General features: G+C 37.9%; 1 protein-coding gene and 1 pseudogene across 12 annotated transcripts in view; one reads left to right on the top strand and one right to left on the bottom strand.

The window, feature by feature from the left end:
• PTPN13 (protein tyrosine phosphatase non-receptor type 13) overlaps positions 1-18,575 on the bottom strand; it is a 228,430-nt gene that overhangs the window by 94,467 nt on the left and 115,388 nt on the right. For all 12 annotated transcript variants that reach the window (XM_030919866.1, XM_030919897.1, XM_030919901.1 and 9 more), the window contains 3 exons: positions 15,012-15,107; positions 14,528-14,621; positions 9,075-9,297 (listed from right to left, as the gene is read on the bottom strand). In XM_030919866.1, the coding sequence (XP_030775726.1) occupies positions 9,075-9,297; positions 14,528-14,621; positions 15,012-15,107 (413 nt within the window). The remainder of the gene's footprint in view (positions 1-9,074; positions 9,298-14,527; positions 14,622-15,011; positions 15,108-18,575) is intronic.
• LOC104677966 lies at positions 2,296-4,451 on the top strand (annotated as a pseudogene).

Consider the following 18,575-nt stretch of genomic DNA (forward strand, 5'->3'; position numbering starts at 1 on the left):
ATGCAAATCAATAAATGTAATCCATCACATAAACAGAATCAATGACAAAAACCACATGATTATCTCAATAGATGCAGAAAAGGCCTTCAACACAATCAGCCCTTCATTCTAAAAACTCTCAATAAACTAGGTATTGATGGAACCTACCTCAAAATAATAAATGCTATTTATGACAAACCCACAGCCAGTATCACACTAAATGAGCAAAAACTGGAAGCATTCCCTTTGAAAACTGGCACAAGACAGCGATGCCCTCTCTCCCCACTCCTATTCAACATAGTGTTGGACGTTCTGGCCAAGGCAAGTCAGGCAAGAGAAGGAAATAAAGGGTATTCAACTAGGAAAAGAGGAAGTCAAATAGTCCCTGTTTGCAGATGATATAATTGTATATTTAGAACACCCACTGTCTCAGCCCAAAATCTCCTGAAGTTGATAAACAACTTCAGCAAAGTCTCAGGATACAAAATCAATGTGCAAAAATCACAAACATTCCTGTACACCAATAACAGACAAACAAAGAGCCAAATCATGAGTGAACTCCCATTCACAATAGCTACAAAGAGAATAAAATACCTAGGAATCCAACTTACAAGGGATGTGAAGGACCTCTTCAAGCAGAACAACAAACCACTGCTCAACGAAATAAAAGAGGACACAAATAAATGGAAGAACATTCCATGCTCATGAATAGGAAGAATCAATATCGTGAAAATGGCCATACTGCCCAAGGCAATTTGTAGATTCAATGCCATCCCCATCAGGCTGCCAATGACTTTCTTCACAGAATTGGAAAAAACTACTTTAAAGTTCATATGGAACCAAAAAAGAGCCCGCATAGTGAAGACAATCCTAAGCAAAAAGAACAAAGCTGGAGGCATCACGCTACCTGACTTCAAACTATACTACAAGGCTACAGTAACCAAAACAGCATGGTACTGGTACCAAAACAGATATATAGACCAATGGAACAGAACAGAGGTCTCAGAAATAATACCACACATCTACAACCATCTGATCTTTGACAAACCTGACAGAAACAAGAAATGGGGAAAGCATTCCCTATTTAATAAATGGTGCTGGGAAAACTGGCTAGCCATATGTAGAAAGTTGAAACTGGATCCCTTCCTTACACCATATACAAAAATTAATTCAAGATGGATTAAAGAGTTAAATGTTAGACCTAAAGCCACAAAAATCCTAGAAGAAAACCTAGGCAATACCATTCAGGACACAGGGATGGGTAAGGACTTCATGACTAAAACACCAAAAGCAATGGCAACAAAAGCCAAAATTGACAAATAGGATCTAATTAAATTAAAGAGCTTCTGCACAGCAAAAGAAACTAGCATCTGAGTAAACAGGCAATCTACTGAATGGGAGAAAATTTTTGCAATCTACCCATCTGACAAAAGGCTAATATCCAGAATCTACAGAGAACTTTAATAAATTTACAAGAAAAAAACAAACAACCCCATCAAAAGTGGGCAAAGGATATGAAGAGACACTTCTCAAAATAAGACATTTGTCTTCGCCCTCTCTCGCGGGTCGGGGTTACATGGCAGTGACTGTGGCAAAGCGAGAGCCTCGGAGACGCCGCCGCTGCCGCCAGCACAGCTGGAGACCTGAGCCGACACTAGGGACTCTCGATGAGTCAGAGAAGTTTCGTTGTATCAGAGTAAGATGGATGGGAGCTTTGATTGTGATTGTGGTGAGCTGGAGCCACCTGATCACGAACAAAAGACATCTTCTGTTAACCAACAACTGCCACGGCTTCCTGTTGAAATAAATATATAGCAACAAAGGAAGAAAAGAAGCAAAACAGAAATAGTGCTTATCAGCACCTTAGAATGATGCTGCTCAGGACCAATCCAACACTGAATGTATCTTCACTGTGAGGAAAATGTTCATAGAAGCCTGTTGTGTGCATATTTATTCACATTTTTGTTAAATGTTAAATCGTTTAGCAAGGTAATTTGAGTGTACAGTATGTCATTTCATTCCATTTGAGTTTCTTGTTTTCTTTAAATGTCTGCAGAGTTGCTGCCCCTTTCTTGAGCTAGGAGTACTGCAATCTTTTTAATTCTCAATATGAGTAGAGCTTTTTGAGCTTTAAATCTAAGGGGAACTCAACAGGCCTGTCTGGCATATGCAATGAACATCAAGAAACCATCTTGCTGTGGAAGCATAATTATTTTTCTTCTCCCTTTTTGAAAGATCTTTCCTTTTGATGTCAGTTTTCTTCCTTGTTTACACAAGTTCAATTAGAAGGGAAAAGGCAATAGTAAGGGTTTCAAAATGGCAGAGAAATTTGAAAGTCTCATGAAGATTCATGGTTTTGATCTGGGTTCTAGGTATATGGACTTAAAACGATTGGTTATGAAGGCAATGGCTTGGTTTCTTCTGCTGTAGACAATGACTGTGACAGAAGAGTAGCCATCAAGAAAATTGCCCTTACTGATCCCTAGAGTATCAAACATGCTCTACGTGAAATCAAAATTATTAGAAGACTTGACCATAATAACACTGTGAAAGTGTTTGAAATTCTTGCTCCCAGTGGAAGCCAATTAACAGATGATGTGGGCTCTCTTACGGAACTGAACAGTGTTTACATTGCTCAGGAGTACATGGAGACAGACTTGGCTAATGTGCTGGAGCAGGGCCCTGTACTGGAAGAGCATGCCAGGCTGTTCATGTATCAGCTGCTACGGGGGCTCAAGTATATTCATTCTGCAAATGTACTGCACAGAGATCTCAAACCAGCTAATTTTTTCATCAGTACTGAAGACTTGGTGCTGAAGATAGGTGACTTTGGTCTTGCATGGATCATGGATCCTCATTATTCCCAAAAGGGTCATCTTTCTGAAGGATTGGTTACTAAATGGTACAGATCTCCACATCTTTTACTTTCTCCTAATAATTACACTAAAGCCATTGACATGTAGGCTGCAGGCTGCATTCTTTGCTGAAATGCTGACTGGTAAAACCTTTTTGCAGGTGCACATGAACTTGAACAGATGCAGCTCATTTTAGAATCTATTCCTGTTGTACACGAGGAAGATCATCAGGAGCTTCTCAGCATAATTCCACTTTACATTAGAAATGACATGACTGAGTCACACAAACCTTTAACTCAGCTGCTTCCAGGAATCAGTCGAGAAGCACTGGATTTCCTGGAACAAATTTTGATATTTAGCCCCATGGATTGGTTAACAGCAGAAGAAGCGCTCTCCCATCCTTACATGAGCATATATTCTTTTCCAATGGATGAGCCAATTTCAAGCCATCCTTTCATATTGAAGATGAAGTTGATGATATTTTGCTTATGGATGAAACTCACAGTCACATTTATAACTGGGAAAGGTACCATGATTGTCAGTTTTCAGAGCATGATTGGCCTATACATAACAACTTTGATATTGATGAAGTTCAGCTTGATCCAAGAGCTCTGCCCGATGTCACTGATGAAGAAGAAGTACAAGATGATCCCTGAAAATATTTGGAGGGAGATCGGGAAAAGTATCTGAAGGATTCTGCTTTTGATACCAATTACTCTACTGAGGCTTGTTGGCAATACTCAGATCATCATGAAAACAAATATTGTTATCTGGAGTGTAGCCATACTTGTAACTACCAAACGAGCTCATCATCATATTTAGATAACTTAGTTTGGAGAGAGAGTGAAGTTAACCATTACTATGAACCCAAGCTTATTATAGATCTTTCCAATTGGAAAGAACAAAGCAAAGAAAAATCTGATAAGAAAGGCAAATCAAAATGTGAAAGGAATGCATTGGTTAAAGCCCAGATAGCACTAGAGGAAGCATTACAGCAAATGGCTGGAAAAGAAAGGGAAAAGAATCAAGGATTTGAATTTGATTCCTTTATTGCAGGAACTATTCAACTTAGTTCCCAGGATGAGCCTGCTGATGTTGATAAATTAAATGACTTGAATAGCTCAGTGTCCCAACTAGAATTGAAAAGTTTGATATCAAAGTCAGTAAGCTGAGAAAAACAGGAAAAAGGAATGACAAATCTGGCTCAATTAGAAGCCTTGTACCACTCTTCTTGGGACAGCCAGTTGTAAGTGATGGGGAGGACTGTTTTCTCATAAATCAGTTTTGTGAGGTAAGGAAGGATGAACAAGTTGAGAAGGAAAACACACTAGTTACTTGGACAAGTTCTCCAGCAGGAAAGAAGATACTGAAATGCTAGAAACTGAGCCAGTAGAAGATGGGAGGCTTGGGGAGAAAGGACATGAGGAAGGATTTCTGAACAACAGTGGGGAGTTCCTCTTTAACAAGCAGCTCCAGTCCATAGACATCCCACAGTTTCACAGTCCAGCTGGGTCACCACTTAAGTCAATACAGTCCACATTAATACCTTCTGCTATGAAATCTTCCCCTCAAATTCCTCATAAAACATACAGCAGCATTCTGAAGCACCTGAACTAAAACACTCAGCAGACATTTATCTTTGTATTCTTTATGAAATGTGTTTTGTCTTCTTTTATTACTAGTGTTTAAGTCATTTTTTACTTGAATCAGATGGTGTCATTTAGTAAGGATTTTATGAGTTATTGGTTTTTAAAATCAAAACTTTCTTTCTCTACATGTGAGATAGTTTTCATTTTAACTGGCATGTCATTTGCACACAAAAATAAAGACTAGAGCAAAATAACGTAACGCAGGAGGAGAAAAGAAATGCACTAAGTAAAGAACATTCTCTCATAGAAAAATGATCTGTTTTACAGGAAACAAACCTTGTCTTGAAATTTACACAGTGAGACTGTACATAATTGCATGAAAATAGCTATTTTTTAAAGACATTTTTCATTCATGAGTATTTTCAAGTTGTTCATACTGTACACATTTCTTAAAATACATGATACCAGCAACAAGTGAAAATGAATGCCGAATTAGGTACACATGTGTTATCTACCTCAAGGTAACAGGAGTATGTGGCAAAACATATACCACTCATAGTGCTTCACAAAATGCACTTCTATTTAGCCAGTGTTTATTGTAGTAAACTATTCTTAATAAAACTCATTCACTGTTTATAAATGTTCTGGTATGCATTCTTTATAGTAAAGTGTTAATACATCACATCTTATTTATTTTAGCAAATCAGTAAATTTTCTGTATTTAATTATAAAAATTGGCTTAGTTTTTAAAACTTATTTGCAAATACACTTTTTCCATTTGTCACTGTGGTTTGTTGCCTACCTAGCTGAATCTATAATGTCAGCTTATCCTAAGGCTGTCCACGTACTTAATTTACTTAAGTGTTCATTTCAAGTAACGTGCTCACTGTGTATAGGAATTTGTATTTTGGAGGTGCTTGATCTATCTACAAAGAAAAATTAATTGGGAATTACTTTATTATAAAATGCTCCTAGAAGTCTTAATTGTGTTTGTTTTTTAAAAAAACGAATGTTAGACTTGTGTGCATGGAAGTAATTAAGGTGCATCATTATTGTAGTTTGAAAGTTGTATATGATAAGACATTTTGTTTTTACTGTATGTTTTTACTGAATGATCTATTCCCCATCCCAAGGCAAGCATGAATAAAATTAGGTTAAATGTAAAAAAAAAGAAGACATTTATGCAGCCAACAGACACATGAAAAAATGCTCATCATCACTGGTCATCAGAGAAATGCAAATCAAAAACACAATGAGATACCATCTCATGCCAGTTAGAATGGTGATCATTACAAAGTCAGAAAACAACAGATGCTGGAGAGGATGTGGAGAAATAGGAATGCTTTTACACTGTTGGTGGGAGTGTAAAGTAGTTCAACCTTTGTGGAAGACAGTGTGGTGATTACTCAAGAATCTAGAACTAGAAATACCATTTGACCCAACAATCCCAATCCTGGGTCTATACCCAAAGGATTATAAATCATGCTACTATAAAGACACATGCACACGTATGTTTATTACAGCACTATTCACAATAGCAAAGACTTGGAACCAACCCAAATGTCCAACTGGATAAAGAAAATGTGGCACATATACACTATGGAATACTATGCAGCTATAAAAAAGGATGAGTTAATGTCCTTTGCAGGGACATGGATGAAGCTGGAAACCATCATTCTCAGGAAACTATCACAAGGACAGAAAACCAAACATTACATGTTCTCACTCATGGGTGGGAAATGAACAATAAGAACACTTGCCAGCACTTTGGGAGGCCGAGACGGGCGGATCACGAGGTCAGGAGATCGAGACCATCCTGGCTAACACGGTGAAACCCCGTCTCTACTAAAAATACAAAAACTAGCCGGGCGAGGTGGCGGGCGCCTGTGGTCCCAGCTACTCGGGAGGCTGAGGCAGGAGAATGGCGTAAACCCAGGAGGCGGAGTTTGCAGTGAGCTGAGATCTGGCCACTGCACTCCAGTCCGGGCGACAGAGCGAGACTCCGCCTCAAAAAAAAAAAAAAAAAAAAAAAAGAACACTTGGACACAGGGCGGGGAACATCACACACCAGGGCCTTCCAGGGGGTGGGGAGCTGGGGTAGGGATAGCATTAGGAGAAACACCTAATGTAAAATGACGAGTTGATGGGTGCAGCAAACCAACATGACATACGTATACCTATGTAACAAACCTGCACATTGTGCACATGTCCCCTAGAACTTAAAGTATATATATATAAAAGAAGAATGAAAGTAGTCTGCCATGGGAAACACAGAATCTAATAAAGATCAACCATGGCAATAGGGTATGAAGAAGTTAAGATGAGTCTGCACCAAAAGAAAAAAAAATCCTAAAAATTTATGTTTTGGGAAAGAATATTAATTTAAACTGTACTTCCAAACCCCATTACCCTTTTCGGCCTCAAAAATATAACCTCCAGCTCTTTTCAGAAAAAACACTATGTAGTCCTTTAATGACCAGTAGTTCAAATTATCTAATCACTGACACAGAATATCTCTGATGAAGAAATGTTTTGTTTGAAATAGCTAGAAATTGACTGCCCAAGAAAGGAAACAGGTTTTTAGCAAAATGACATATAACAGTGGCATGCTATAAAGGTATGATCTATAATTTATGAATTGTGAATGAACTAAAGTCTAGCTTAGCTCTCTAAAACTAAGGTTTAGGAAAAAGGGGTGTATATGTATGTGCCATTTGTGCTGCTCACTGAATTATTATATTGGAAGCCCACACTATATTGTATGACATCCTACCTATTACTTAGTTTTGATGTAGATATTGGTAATAAATTGATGAAACCTTATTGAGTTTCTTCCTTTTGCCTGAAATATGTTCAGTTACATTTTATTGGAATCTAAAAACTTCAAAAATTGGATAGTGTTTTATAAACTACAATCCAATTCCACATTTTAAAAATTAGCACAATGAGGAATAAAGAGGTTTTAAAATTTACATAAAGTCATATAACAGTATCATAAGGAATAGAATACATGTCTTCCAATTTGTAGTTCAACACAATTTTCACCACCCAACAGTTTTTTCTCCTTAGAGAAAAAATTTCTCTAAGGAAATTTTTTTCCTTTCTTAAGGAAATTTGAATTCTATTAACTTCAGAGCATACAAATGTGCTTTTAAGATAATTCTCTGAAGCAAAGAACAGAAAATGAAAATAGTATAGGGTAATATAATTTCTTAGTGCAGAACTAAAAAGAAAAAATCATTCTAGATTTTACCAGGTTGACTATTATTTATTTTGCTTTTGAAGAATTATTTTAAACTAACATTACAAATAAAATATTGCTTCACCTTTCAAGTTGGTGATAGTAAAAAAGAATGATAATATCCAGAATAGGTAAGAATATGAAGAAACAGGCACGATCATAGTAAGAAAAAACTGGCACAAACTTTTGGAAGGGTAATTTGACAATAGGTATCAAATGTCTTAAACGGTGTCTGCCTTTGCCTAGGCTATTTTGCTTGGAGAAAGTTATCTGCAATGAGTTAGCTACAGGGATGTTCATTAAAGCATCTGTCCCCAATCTTTTTGGCACCAGGGATGGGTTTTGTGGAAGACAATTTTTCCACAGACAGGTAGGAGTGGGCGGTTTTGGGATGAAACTGTTCCATCTCAGATCATCAGGCATTAGATTCTCATAAGGAACATGTAACGCAGTTCACAACAGGGCTCATGCTCCTATGAGAATCTAACGCTGACGCTGATCTGACAGGAGGTGGAGCTCAGGTGGCAATGCTAGCTCCTTGCTCACCTCCTGCTGTGACCAGGCCATGGACCAATGCAGACCTGTGGAGCCCTGCTTTAGAGCATTACTTTCAACAGCAAATTAGAAACATTTAAAATGTCCAATAATTGGAACTGACTAAAGAAATTATAGCACACAGTAAAGTCACATAATAAAGTATTTTATAACACTAACAATAATATAGAAGTTGTAAAATGTTTAAGATAGTTTACATGAGAAAAGAACCGTTCATTTTGATTTTATGTTTATAAAAATACATTTAAAGTCAGGTTGAAAGAAAAATATACCAACTAGAAGAACAGACACATAAAAATATCCTTCCACATGATACAAGACACAGACTTGTTCCTTCCTGTCTTTGGATACTGTAAATGTGAGGATATGATGTCTGGAGCTAATGGAGTCCTCTTTTAACTATAAAGTCAATTATTACTATAATTCTGAGAATGACGGAGCAGCAAGATGAAATGCACTTGATAACATTCTTGAACTTTGGAACTAATCTTGAACTTTCCATGTCTGAGCTTCTCAACATATGGAATAATAAATTTCTTAATATTAAAAAATAATCTCCCACAATACCAAATACAGCCAGTTAACTTTAAGGATTATGAATATACTTTTAAAGTATATGGTTAGGACACTCTAAATTCATCTAAGTTATTTTTTAAATGGAATAATGAAAATGGCTAAATGTTTATTTTAATATCAACCAAAAGATATTTAATCCCAGTGGAAATGAATATGGGATTTCAGTTTCATCTACAGGTAACTTTAGATGGATACCTATAGCAATTTTTAAAAGTACTTTGCCCAAGAGTTCCCTGTGAGAGCAGGTCTAGATGTGTAGTGACCTGAGAATCAACTTACCCTCAGTTTTCTTTGGGTCATGGCCGTTTCTAGGGCAATTTCTCTTAATGGATCCCTGGTGATGTCAAGCATGGATGCTTTGATTGTGTCTCCCGGATATAGGCTCAACCGAGACTGCCTAAGGGCCATTTTGGCTTGCAGCTGCATCAGTTCTTCTTCTTGCCGTTTTAGCATGATCTCCTGATTAATTAAGTTGCCTTCAAAGGGTGTTTCATATTGTCTGCTATATAGAAAAGAGCAGACAGGTGAGGACTGGGAGGAAAACAATTGTTTTAAGGCTAATCAAGCAAACTTCATTTTAAGTAAGGTTGCAAGAGCTTAAACAAATTTTATTTTCCCATCTCAGAAGAATCTTTGCATTACACAGTATAGTATGAAGAAATATATAGGCCGGGCGTGGTGGCTCATGCCTGTAATCCCAGCACTTTGGGAGGTGAGGTGGGTGGATCACTTCAGTCCAGGAGTTCGAAACCAGCCTGGGCAACATGGTGAAACCCTGTCTCTACAAAAAAATACAAAAAATTCGCTGGCCAGGGTGGCACACACCCGTAGTCCTGGCTACTCAGGAGGCTGAGGCGTAGAATTGATTGAGCCTGGGGGTGAGGGGGTTGAGACTGCAGTGAGCTGGGATGGTACTACTGCACTTCACCCTGGGTGACAGAAGAAAGGAGAGGAGAGGAGACTGAGAGGGGGAGGGGAAGGAGAAGGAGGAGGAAGAGGGGATGGGAGAGGGGGAAGGGGGAAAGGGAAGGAAATATGTATTTGATCTTTGTCCCCAGTTCTTGACAAAGAGCTCCTGAAACCCTTGAAGTCTCTTGGGTGTTAGGAGCCTCTTGTTCTAGTAATGAAACTCTGATCATACTACCTATGTAAAACAGAATTTGGACATTACTCCCTGCTCTCCCTATCCCCTTAAGTAGCTTTATCTTTCTTCAAGGCACCATCATTATATGGCAGTATTATTATTTACTTGCTTTTTCATAGTTATTGGCTATCTCTCATTTCCCTCAAGGGACTTTCTGTGTTGTTCACAACTCTATCTCCAGTATCTAAAAGCACCTACTACATGGCAGGTGCTCAATGATTACTTGTAAAGTCAATAACTGAATGTAATTTTATGGCTCACTCTCACTTAAGGGGAGGGTCAAAAATAATAATAAGACCTTGAATGCACACATTTACACTCAAACCTGTTATTTTCATAAAATATTACAGTCTTCTAGCTAAAATTATTTTACATCAGAGCTACTAAAAGGTAGCAAAAATAATGATCACTGTTATCTCTCCAAATATGATATCTAACCAAAACTTCTATAAAAACTGAAAAGTTTGAGACAAAAATCAAAAACAAAAGCAATTCTGTTTGGAGTTAGAAACAAAGGTTACCTCAACAAGCAGAGAGGCACAGAGGCAGTGGGAATGTACTATGGATAAACTTACTTCAAAAGCTAATATATAAAAGTCCTTTTTGGTCACTGAAAGACACTTTTGATAGCTCAGAATAAAAAAATTACTCATTCTGCTGCATCTGACTCATAATTTCCTGTTAATCTCCCCCCACCCCACTATGATACAAATCAATAGCACTCTCTGGATCTGTTTTGCCATTTTATTCCAGCTAAAGGGAATGGAAAGTTTTGTAAAGAAGCATGCAACATGTACAAATACAGCACTATTTATAGATTTTACAAATGTGTGACCTAAAGAAGAAAATAGGACTCCTGACTATGTACCAGTATGTTAAGGATATTATCAGAGTGTATTCTGCAAGTGAATAGGAATTTGGACAGTATTTTAAGCTAACGTGTATTTAAGTGGGTAGAAAAAAGATGGAACTAGTAAAAAGAAACAGAGTTTAGCAACGTAACATTAGATAATACATACATACAGCTAACAATCTATTTCCTGAAATATTTTTCTTAAAATATTTCCTAAACCTATATCTGACTCAGACGCTATGAACACCACATGGGCTTTTTCTCCCCATAAAGTATGAAAAAAAAATACAGTTTACCCCTTAAACATAGATTTGACAAATACGGTTGCCTTAATGTTTCCTTAAATAAAATATGGAAACAATCAAAATTAAGATTCTCTCATAACCTTGACACTTTTGAGGTTCCTTATCAAGAAAATTAACATAAGGCTCCCAAAATGATTTAATTTTGCTTCAATGAGTATGTTTTAAAATTTAAAAATCCAAACCAAATTGGCTGTAAATCAATTGTTTACACATATCCCAATGCTTCTTCAGGTGTTATCTCTATTTCTATTGTTTATATTAAAAGCAAGAGTTTTCAATTGGCTAAAGTGGGCATAATAGTAACTATTCATAGGTTCCAAATTATGCATAGAGAAAAGTCACTTCTAAAACACATTCTCCCTCAATTCAACACTGAGCTTTGTGCAATTCAGTATTGGTTTCTTATTGTTATTCCCACATGCTTTTGCTTCATTAGAAAAACAGAGTAAACAGACAACCTACAAAATGGGAGAAAACATTTGCAAACTATGCATCTGACAAAGGTCTAATAGCCAGCATCTATAGGGAACTTAAATTTACAAAAGAAAAACAAACAACTCCATTAAAAAGTGGGCAAAGCACATGAAAAGGCACCCTCAAAATACATGCAGCCTACAAGCACTGAAAAAAGCTTCATATCACTCATCATTACAGAAATGCAAATCAGAACCACAATGAGATACCATCTCACACCAGTCAGAATGGCTATTATTAAAAAGTCAAAAAATAATATATGCTGGTGAGGTTGCAGAGAAAAGGGAACACTTACACAGTGTTGGGAGTGTAAATTAGTTCAACCATTGTGGAAAACGATATGGAGATACCTCAAAGAGCTAAAAGCAGAATGACCATTAGACTCAGCAATCCCATTACTGGGTATATACCCATAGGAATATAAATCATTCTACCATAAAGACACATACACACGAATGTTCACCGCAGCACTATTTACAATAGCAAAGACATGGAATCAACCTAAATGTTCTAAATGTTCATGAATGACAGATTGTACGAAGAAAATGTGGTACATATACACAACGGAATACTATCCAACCATGAAAAAGAATGAGATCATGTCTTTTGTGGGAACATGGATAGAGCTGGAGGCTATTATCCTTAGCAAACTAATGCGGGAACAGAAACAAATACCACGTATTCTCACTTGTAAGTGGGAGCTAAATGACAAGAACTTCTGAACACAAAGAAGGAAACAACACATACTGGGGTCTAATTGAGTGGGGAAAGTGGGAGGAGGGAGAGGAACAGAAAAGATAACTATTGGGTACTGGGCTTAATACCTACTTGACAAAATAGTATGTACACAAACCCCTGTGACACGTGTTTATATAACAAACCTTCACATGTACCCCCAAATCGAAAATAAATGTTAAAAAGTAAAAAGAAAAAGAAAACTGTGTAACATAAAGCATAGATCTTTGTCTCCTACCTCTTTGTCCAAAATTATCAAAATAGGGTCATCACAAGCACACAGTAATATAAAATGCTATTATGCAAATATAGATTGCTTTATGTAAATGAATACTTACCGGAGTTTTCCTCAAAGAAAAAAAATTATAGACTATTTTAAAAAGTACAAGAAACAAAAGAAACAACTTTAAATAAAAGTGGACCATTAGCCCAGGTTCAGTGGCTCCCACCTGTAATCTCAGCACTTTAGGAGGCTGAGGTGGGTGGATAACTTGAGGTCAGTAGTAGTTCAAGACCAGCCTGGCCAAGATGGTGAAACCCATCTCTACTAAAAATACAAAAGTTAGCTGGGCGTGGTGGCAGGCTCCTGCAATCCCAGCTACTTGGGAGGCTGAGGCAGGAGAATTGCTTGAACCTGGGAGGCAGAGGTTGCAGCGAGCCGAGATAGCGCCACTACATTCCATCTGGGCAACAAAGCGAGACTCCGTCTCAAAAAAAAAAAAAAAAAAGTGGACCATTAACTAAACAATAATTTTAGTGTAAAGTATTTAATTACATAGAGTCTGAACTGTGAATAGTCTGTTTTAATCACATGGCTAGGGTTACCTGACCTATTAATAGTTTACAAGTGTGAAACAGTGTCTAGCAGAATTAATTAGCTAAGGGGCAAGTTTCTGTTTATTTCCAAGAGATTCTTTTCTATTTGGTGGCACCTGAATTAAACAAACTGAAATACAGAATTAGAAAGGATTCCCACGTTTTATTTATTTATTTATTTATTTATTTTTTTCTTTGCTTTAGCAGCTTTATTTTTATTTATTTATTTTTTATGTCAATAGCTTTAGACATACAATGGTTTTTAGTTACATGGATGAATTGTATAGTGATAAAGTCTGGGATTCCCACATTTTAGAAGTAAATTCTGAAGCAACCTCTGGTTCTCTAATATATTACAAATTTGAAATTAATGTTTAGCATTAACTACATCTTTTGTTCACATAAGGGACCTGGGCATACATGACAAAGACACACATCACTGCTGACTTGACACCTTTTAGTTTACACAACATAAATCAACACACAGCTATAATACCACCACCCTAAGCTGAGCACAAACATAATACTAACACCTTATAAGAAATTCACTAAGTATGTCACTATAAAAATGAACTCTAAATAGCCTAAATCAGGCTTTAAAAAAAATACCGCATAACCTCTCTTAAGCCAGGAAAGATAGTGAATAATTAACTTTTTACATAATAGGTTACTTAGTGGTAACCTACTCACTATTCATTCAATAAATAAATACTCACTGAAAGCTTGCTGGCTGAGCCTATTCCAACCTTTCAAGAGAGGTATTATTCTCTTAGAAATCAAGGTTTACTATCTTCTCACAGATTTTTAATCCCATGCCTTCAACTTCCTGTTATTTTATATTCATATTGATAATTTTAAAAATTAAGCACAACTATAAATAATTAGAGCAAATCATCATGATTTTAAAAGATTCCAATACTCTGTCTTTCACATAATTGATGAATTTCTGAGAACTTTTATAAAAACAAAGAGAGCTAAGGGAAACGAAGAGAAAAGGAAAATACAAGAAATAAAGGGAGAAGGATAATAATAAAAAAATTATACTTGATTCACGCCTGTAATCCCAGCACTTTGGGAGGCTGAGGCAGGTGGATCATTTGAGGTCAGGAGTTTGAGACCAGCCTCGCCAATATGGTGAAACCCCATCTCTACTAAAAATTCAAAAACTAGCCAGGCACAGTGGCGCATACCTGTAATCCCAGCCAGTTGGGAGACTGAGGCAGGAGAATTGCTTGCACCTGGCAGAAGGAGGTTGCAGTGAGCCGAGATTGCGCCACTGCACTCCAGCTTATGTGACAGAGCAAGACTCCGTCTCAAAAAAAAAAAAAAAAAAATTTATTTAATTCAAATAAAAAACAAACACTGGTCACTGAAACTGTATCATCACTACTTTTTCATGACATACCTTGGTCTCTGTGACTGGCTTTGACTTAAGGTTTCATCTACCTCTGGGAGACCACTGCTGGATTCAAACCTCTTTGAGGCTTCACTTCTTTTCACTAATTATGAATGAAAAAGAAATAATGGCACAGGTGATAGAAACATGAGAGTAATTTTATTTAAAACTCAAACACTTAGCAGACAGAGTTGTACAAATCAAATTCACAGAACAAAATTAATGACATAATGTTATTAAACTCTTTTGAGGTAAATCATGTTACTTTTAAAGACAATGAATTATCTCTGTAATGAAAAGGACTACATCATTATTTGATGAAACTGCTATCTAGTTCTTATGCTACTACTAAGTAACCAGCAGTTTTTTTAAATTTTGCAATTTTAGGTAGTATTATTCTTTCTGAGAATTTATATTAATATTTCAACACTACTGAAAATAATAATAATCGTGGTTTCTTACAAACAGTTTGCTTGTTTCAGATGCCTCCTACCTTGTCTGAAATCTGATTCAGAGGATATAACAGATGGACTTTCACTGGAGGTACTAAAGACATCACCATGGTAAGTTTTGTATCTTCGAACTGGTTCTAAAAGGATGAAAACACACAGATTAGAAAACAAACTCATTAGCTATTCCACATAAATCAAAATATTACTTTTAATCTTGTGGGACTAAAACATTTTATACATTGCTTTAAATTTACCAGTCACTGGAGTGTATTCAAATAATGGGCTCCAATTTTTGAGTTGGTTATGAGCATGGACTCTGGAGCCAGACTGCCTCAGTTTGAATCTCAGTTCCACCACTTTCTAGTGTGTGACCTCAGGAAAGTAATTTAACCTCCCCATGACTCTTCTTTTAATTCAGCCAGAAAGGGGGTATAATAATAGTGCACATCTCCTAAGACTGTGATAATTAACTGAATTAACATACGCAAAGCTTTTAGAGCGGATACTATGTAAGCATCATTATTATAGTTTTTGAATGATTACTATGTGTAATTCTGTTAGATTCTATGAGGAATAGACACTCCAAAGACAAAACAATCTCAAAGAATTTGAAATGTGGAAGATAAATAACTCAATACTTAATTTGACACAGAATGCTTAGTTCCACCAGAATAAGATATGCATTTGGAAGGTGGTACTGCGTAGGTTTGTGCAAAGTGTGCACTGTACAAGGGGGCCGGGCCCAGGGGCAAGTGTGGACTAAAATCTAAATCTTACCTTCTAAGTATTTCTGAACCATCCCCTCTTCTTCAGCCCCACTGTTTGTATCATTGAGCACTATTCATGTCACTCCTGAGCTACTACCTGTCTCCTAAATCCCCTTTCTGCAGTTTTGCTCCTTTGCATAATTCACATTACAGAAAGTAAACTTCCCAGAAATGAAAACCTGAGCTATTATATTTCTTAAAATCCTTGAAACTAGAGTCTTCAACATACAGTTTAAAAACTTCTTAGCTTGGTATTCAAAGCCTTTTATAAGCTGATCCTCAACTAGATTTATTTTATTTTTTAGAGACAGGGTCTCACTTTGTTGCCTAGGCTGGAGTGCAGTGGTGCAATCTAGCAAGTACCTGGTACATAGCAAGCACAAAATTAATATTTTCTGAGTGAATAAATGTATATAAGTGGTACATAAAGGTCACCGGTGGTTGTTAGGAGAACTATTTTCATTGCATGAATAGGTCAGAGGCCAAATCAGAGAGAGTTAAAGAAGAACTAGATGGTAAGAATTTGAGAAAATGAGTACACAGTATTCTTTCAAGAATTTTTGAGGATCTGGGAAAGAAAAAAAGATTTAAAAAAATAGAGTTTTTTTTTTGCACAGAGGAATGAATGAATGTGCTTGATTTCAGGTGGTGGATAATAGGCCCGTTGAGTGGGAGAGACTGAAGTTGCAAATGGTAGTGGGAAAAACTGATAAAAAATGTGTTGAAGAAAACAGGAGATGGAAAAAAGAACACATGTGGGATGAGTAGACTGGCAAGGAGGAAAAATCTTTCCTTCTTAAAAGAAGTAACTAACAGACAAGGGAAAAGGTGAAAATACAGAGGCAATCCCAGGATATTCATGTCAGAAAGTTGCCTGGAAATAAAAAGTCAATCACCTCTTGGGAGCCTGTTTGGCTGAAGCTTGAGAAGATTAAAGAAATTCTGCTGTGAACAATGTTGATGAAAGTCAGCAAAACATACATGAAAGCTTTCATGTAGCCATGAAGATGTAGGATAGGCTAGAATAACTAAGTTTTAGTGGAACCAATTAGAATTTTCTTGTGTCTTTTTTTTTTTTTTTTGACACTGAAGAAAAGAGACCCTGGGAAGTAGCTAAAACTGGGGAGTGACACGAAGCGCACAGCTGTAGAGAATCAAGGTTAGGGGTGGAGCAAGATGGCCGAATAGGAACAGCTCCAGTCTCCAACTCCCAGCGCGAGCGACACAGAAGACCGGTGATTTCTGCATTTTCAACTGAGGTAATGAGGTCATCTCACTAGGGAGTGCCGGACAATCTGTGCTGGTCAGCTGCTGCAGCCCGACCAGCGAGAGCTGAAGCAGGGCGAGGCATCGCCTCACCTGGGAAGCGCAAGGGGGAAGGGAATCCCTTTTCCTAGCCAGGGGAACTGAGACACACAACACCTGGAAAATCGGGTAACTCCCACCCCAATACCATGCTTTAAGCAAACGGGCACACCAGAAGAATATATCCCTCACCTGGCCGGGAGGGTCCCACGCCCACGGAGCCTCCCTCATTGTTAACACAGCAGTCTGTGGCGATCTAACCGCAAGGCAGCAGCGAGGCTGGGGGAGGGGCGCCCACCATTGCTGAGGCTTAAGTAGGTAAACAAAGCCGCTGGGAAGCTTGAACTGGGTGGAGCTCACAGCAGCTCAAGGAAACCTGCCTGTCTCTATAGACTCCACTGCTGGGGGCAGGGCTCAGCTAAAAAAACAACAGGGGAAGCAGCAGAGGCCTGAGCAGACGCGAAGGACTCTGTCTGACAGCTTTGAAGAGAGCAGTGGATCTCCCAACACGGAGGTTGAGATCTGAGAATGGACAGACTGCCTGCTCAAGTGGGTCCCTGACCCCTGAGTAGCCTAACTGGGAGACATCCCCCACTAGGGGCAGTCTGACACCCCACACCTCACAGGGTGGAGTACACCCCTGAGAGGAAGCTTCCAAAGTAAGAATCAGACAGGTACACTCACTGTTCAGCAATATTCTACCTTCTGCAACCTCTGCTGCTGATACCCAGGCAAACAGGGTCTGCCGTGGACCTCAAGCAATCTCCAACAGACCTATAGCTGAGGGTCCTGACTGTCAGAAGGAAAACTATCAAACAGGAAGGACACCTATAACAAAACCCCATCAGTACGTCACCATCATCAAAGACCAGAGACAGATAAAACCACAAAGATGGGGAAAAAGCAGGGCAGAAAAGCTGGAAATTCAAAAAATAAGAGCGCATCTCCCCCTGCAAAGGAGCGCAGCTCATTGCCAGCAACGGATCGAAGCTGGTCAGAGAATGACTTTGACGAGATGAGAGAAGAAGGCTTCAGTCCATCAAACTTCTCAGAGCTAAAGGAGGAATTACGTACCCAGCGCAAAGAAACTAAAAATCTTGAAAAAAGAGTGGAAGAATTGACAGCTAGACTAATTAATGCAGAGAAGGTCATAAACGAAATGACAGAGATGAAAACCATGACACGAGAAATATGTGACAAATGCACAAGCTTCAGTAACCGACTCGATCAACTGGAAGAAAGAGTATCAGCGATTGAAGATCAAATGAATGAAATGAAGCGAGAAGAGAAACCAAAAGAAAAAAGAAGAAAAAGAAATGAACAAAGCCTACAAGAAGTATGGGATTATGTAAAAAGACCAAATCTACGTCTGATTGGGGTGCCTGAAAGTGAGGGGGAAAATGGAACCAAGTTGGAAAACACTCTTCAGGATATCATCCAGGAGAACTTCCCGAACCTAGTAGGGCAGGCCAACATTCAAATTCAGGAAATACAGAGAATGCCACAAAGATACTCCTCGAGAAGAGCAACTCC

Source organism: Rhinopithecus roxellana, chromosome 2 (assembly GCF_007565055.1).
Source record: "Rhinopithecus roxellana isolate Shanxi Qingling chromosome 2, ASM756505v1, whole genome shotgun sequence".
NCBI lineage: Eukaryota > Metazoa > Chordata > Mammalia > Primates > Cercopithecidae > Rhinopithecus > Rhinopithecus roxellana.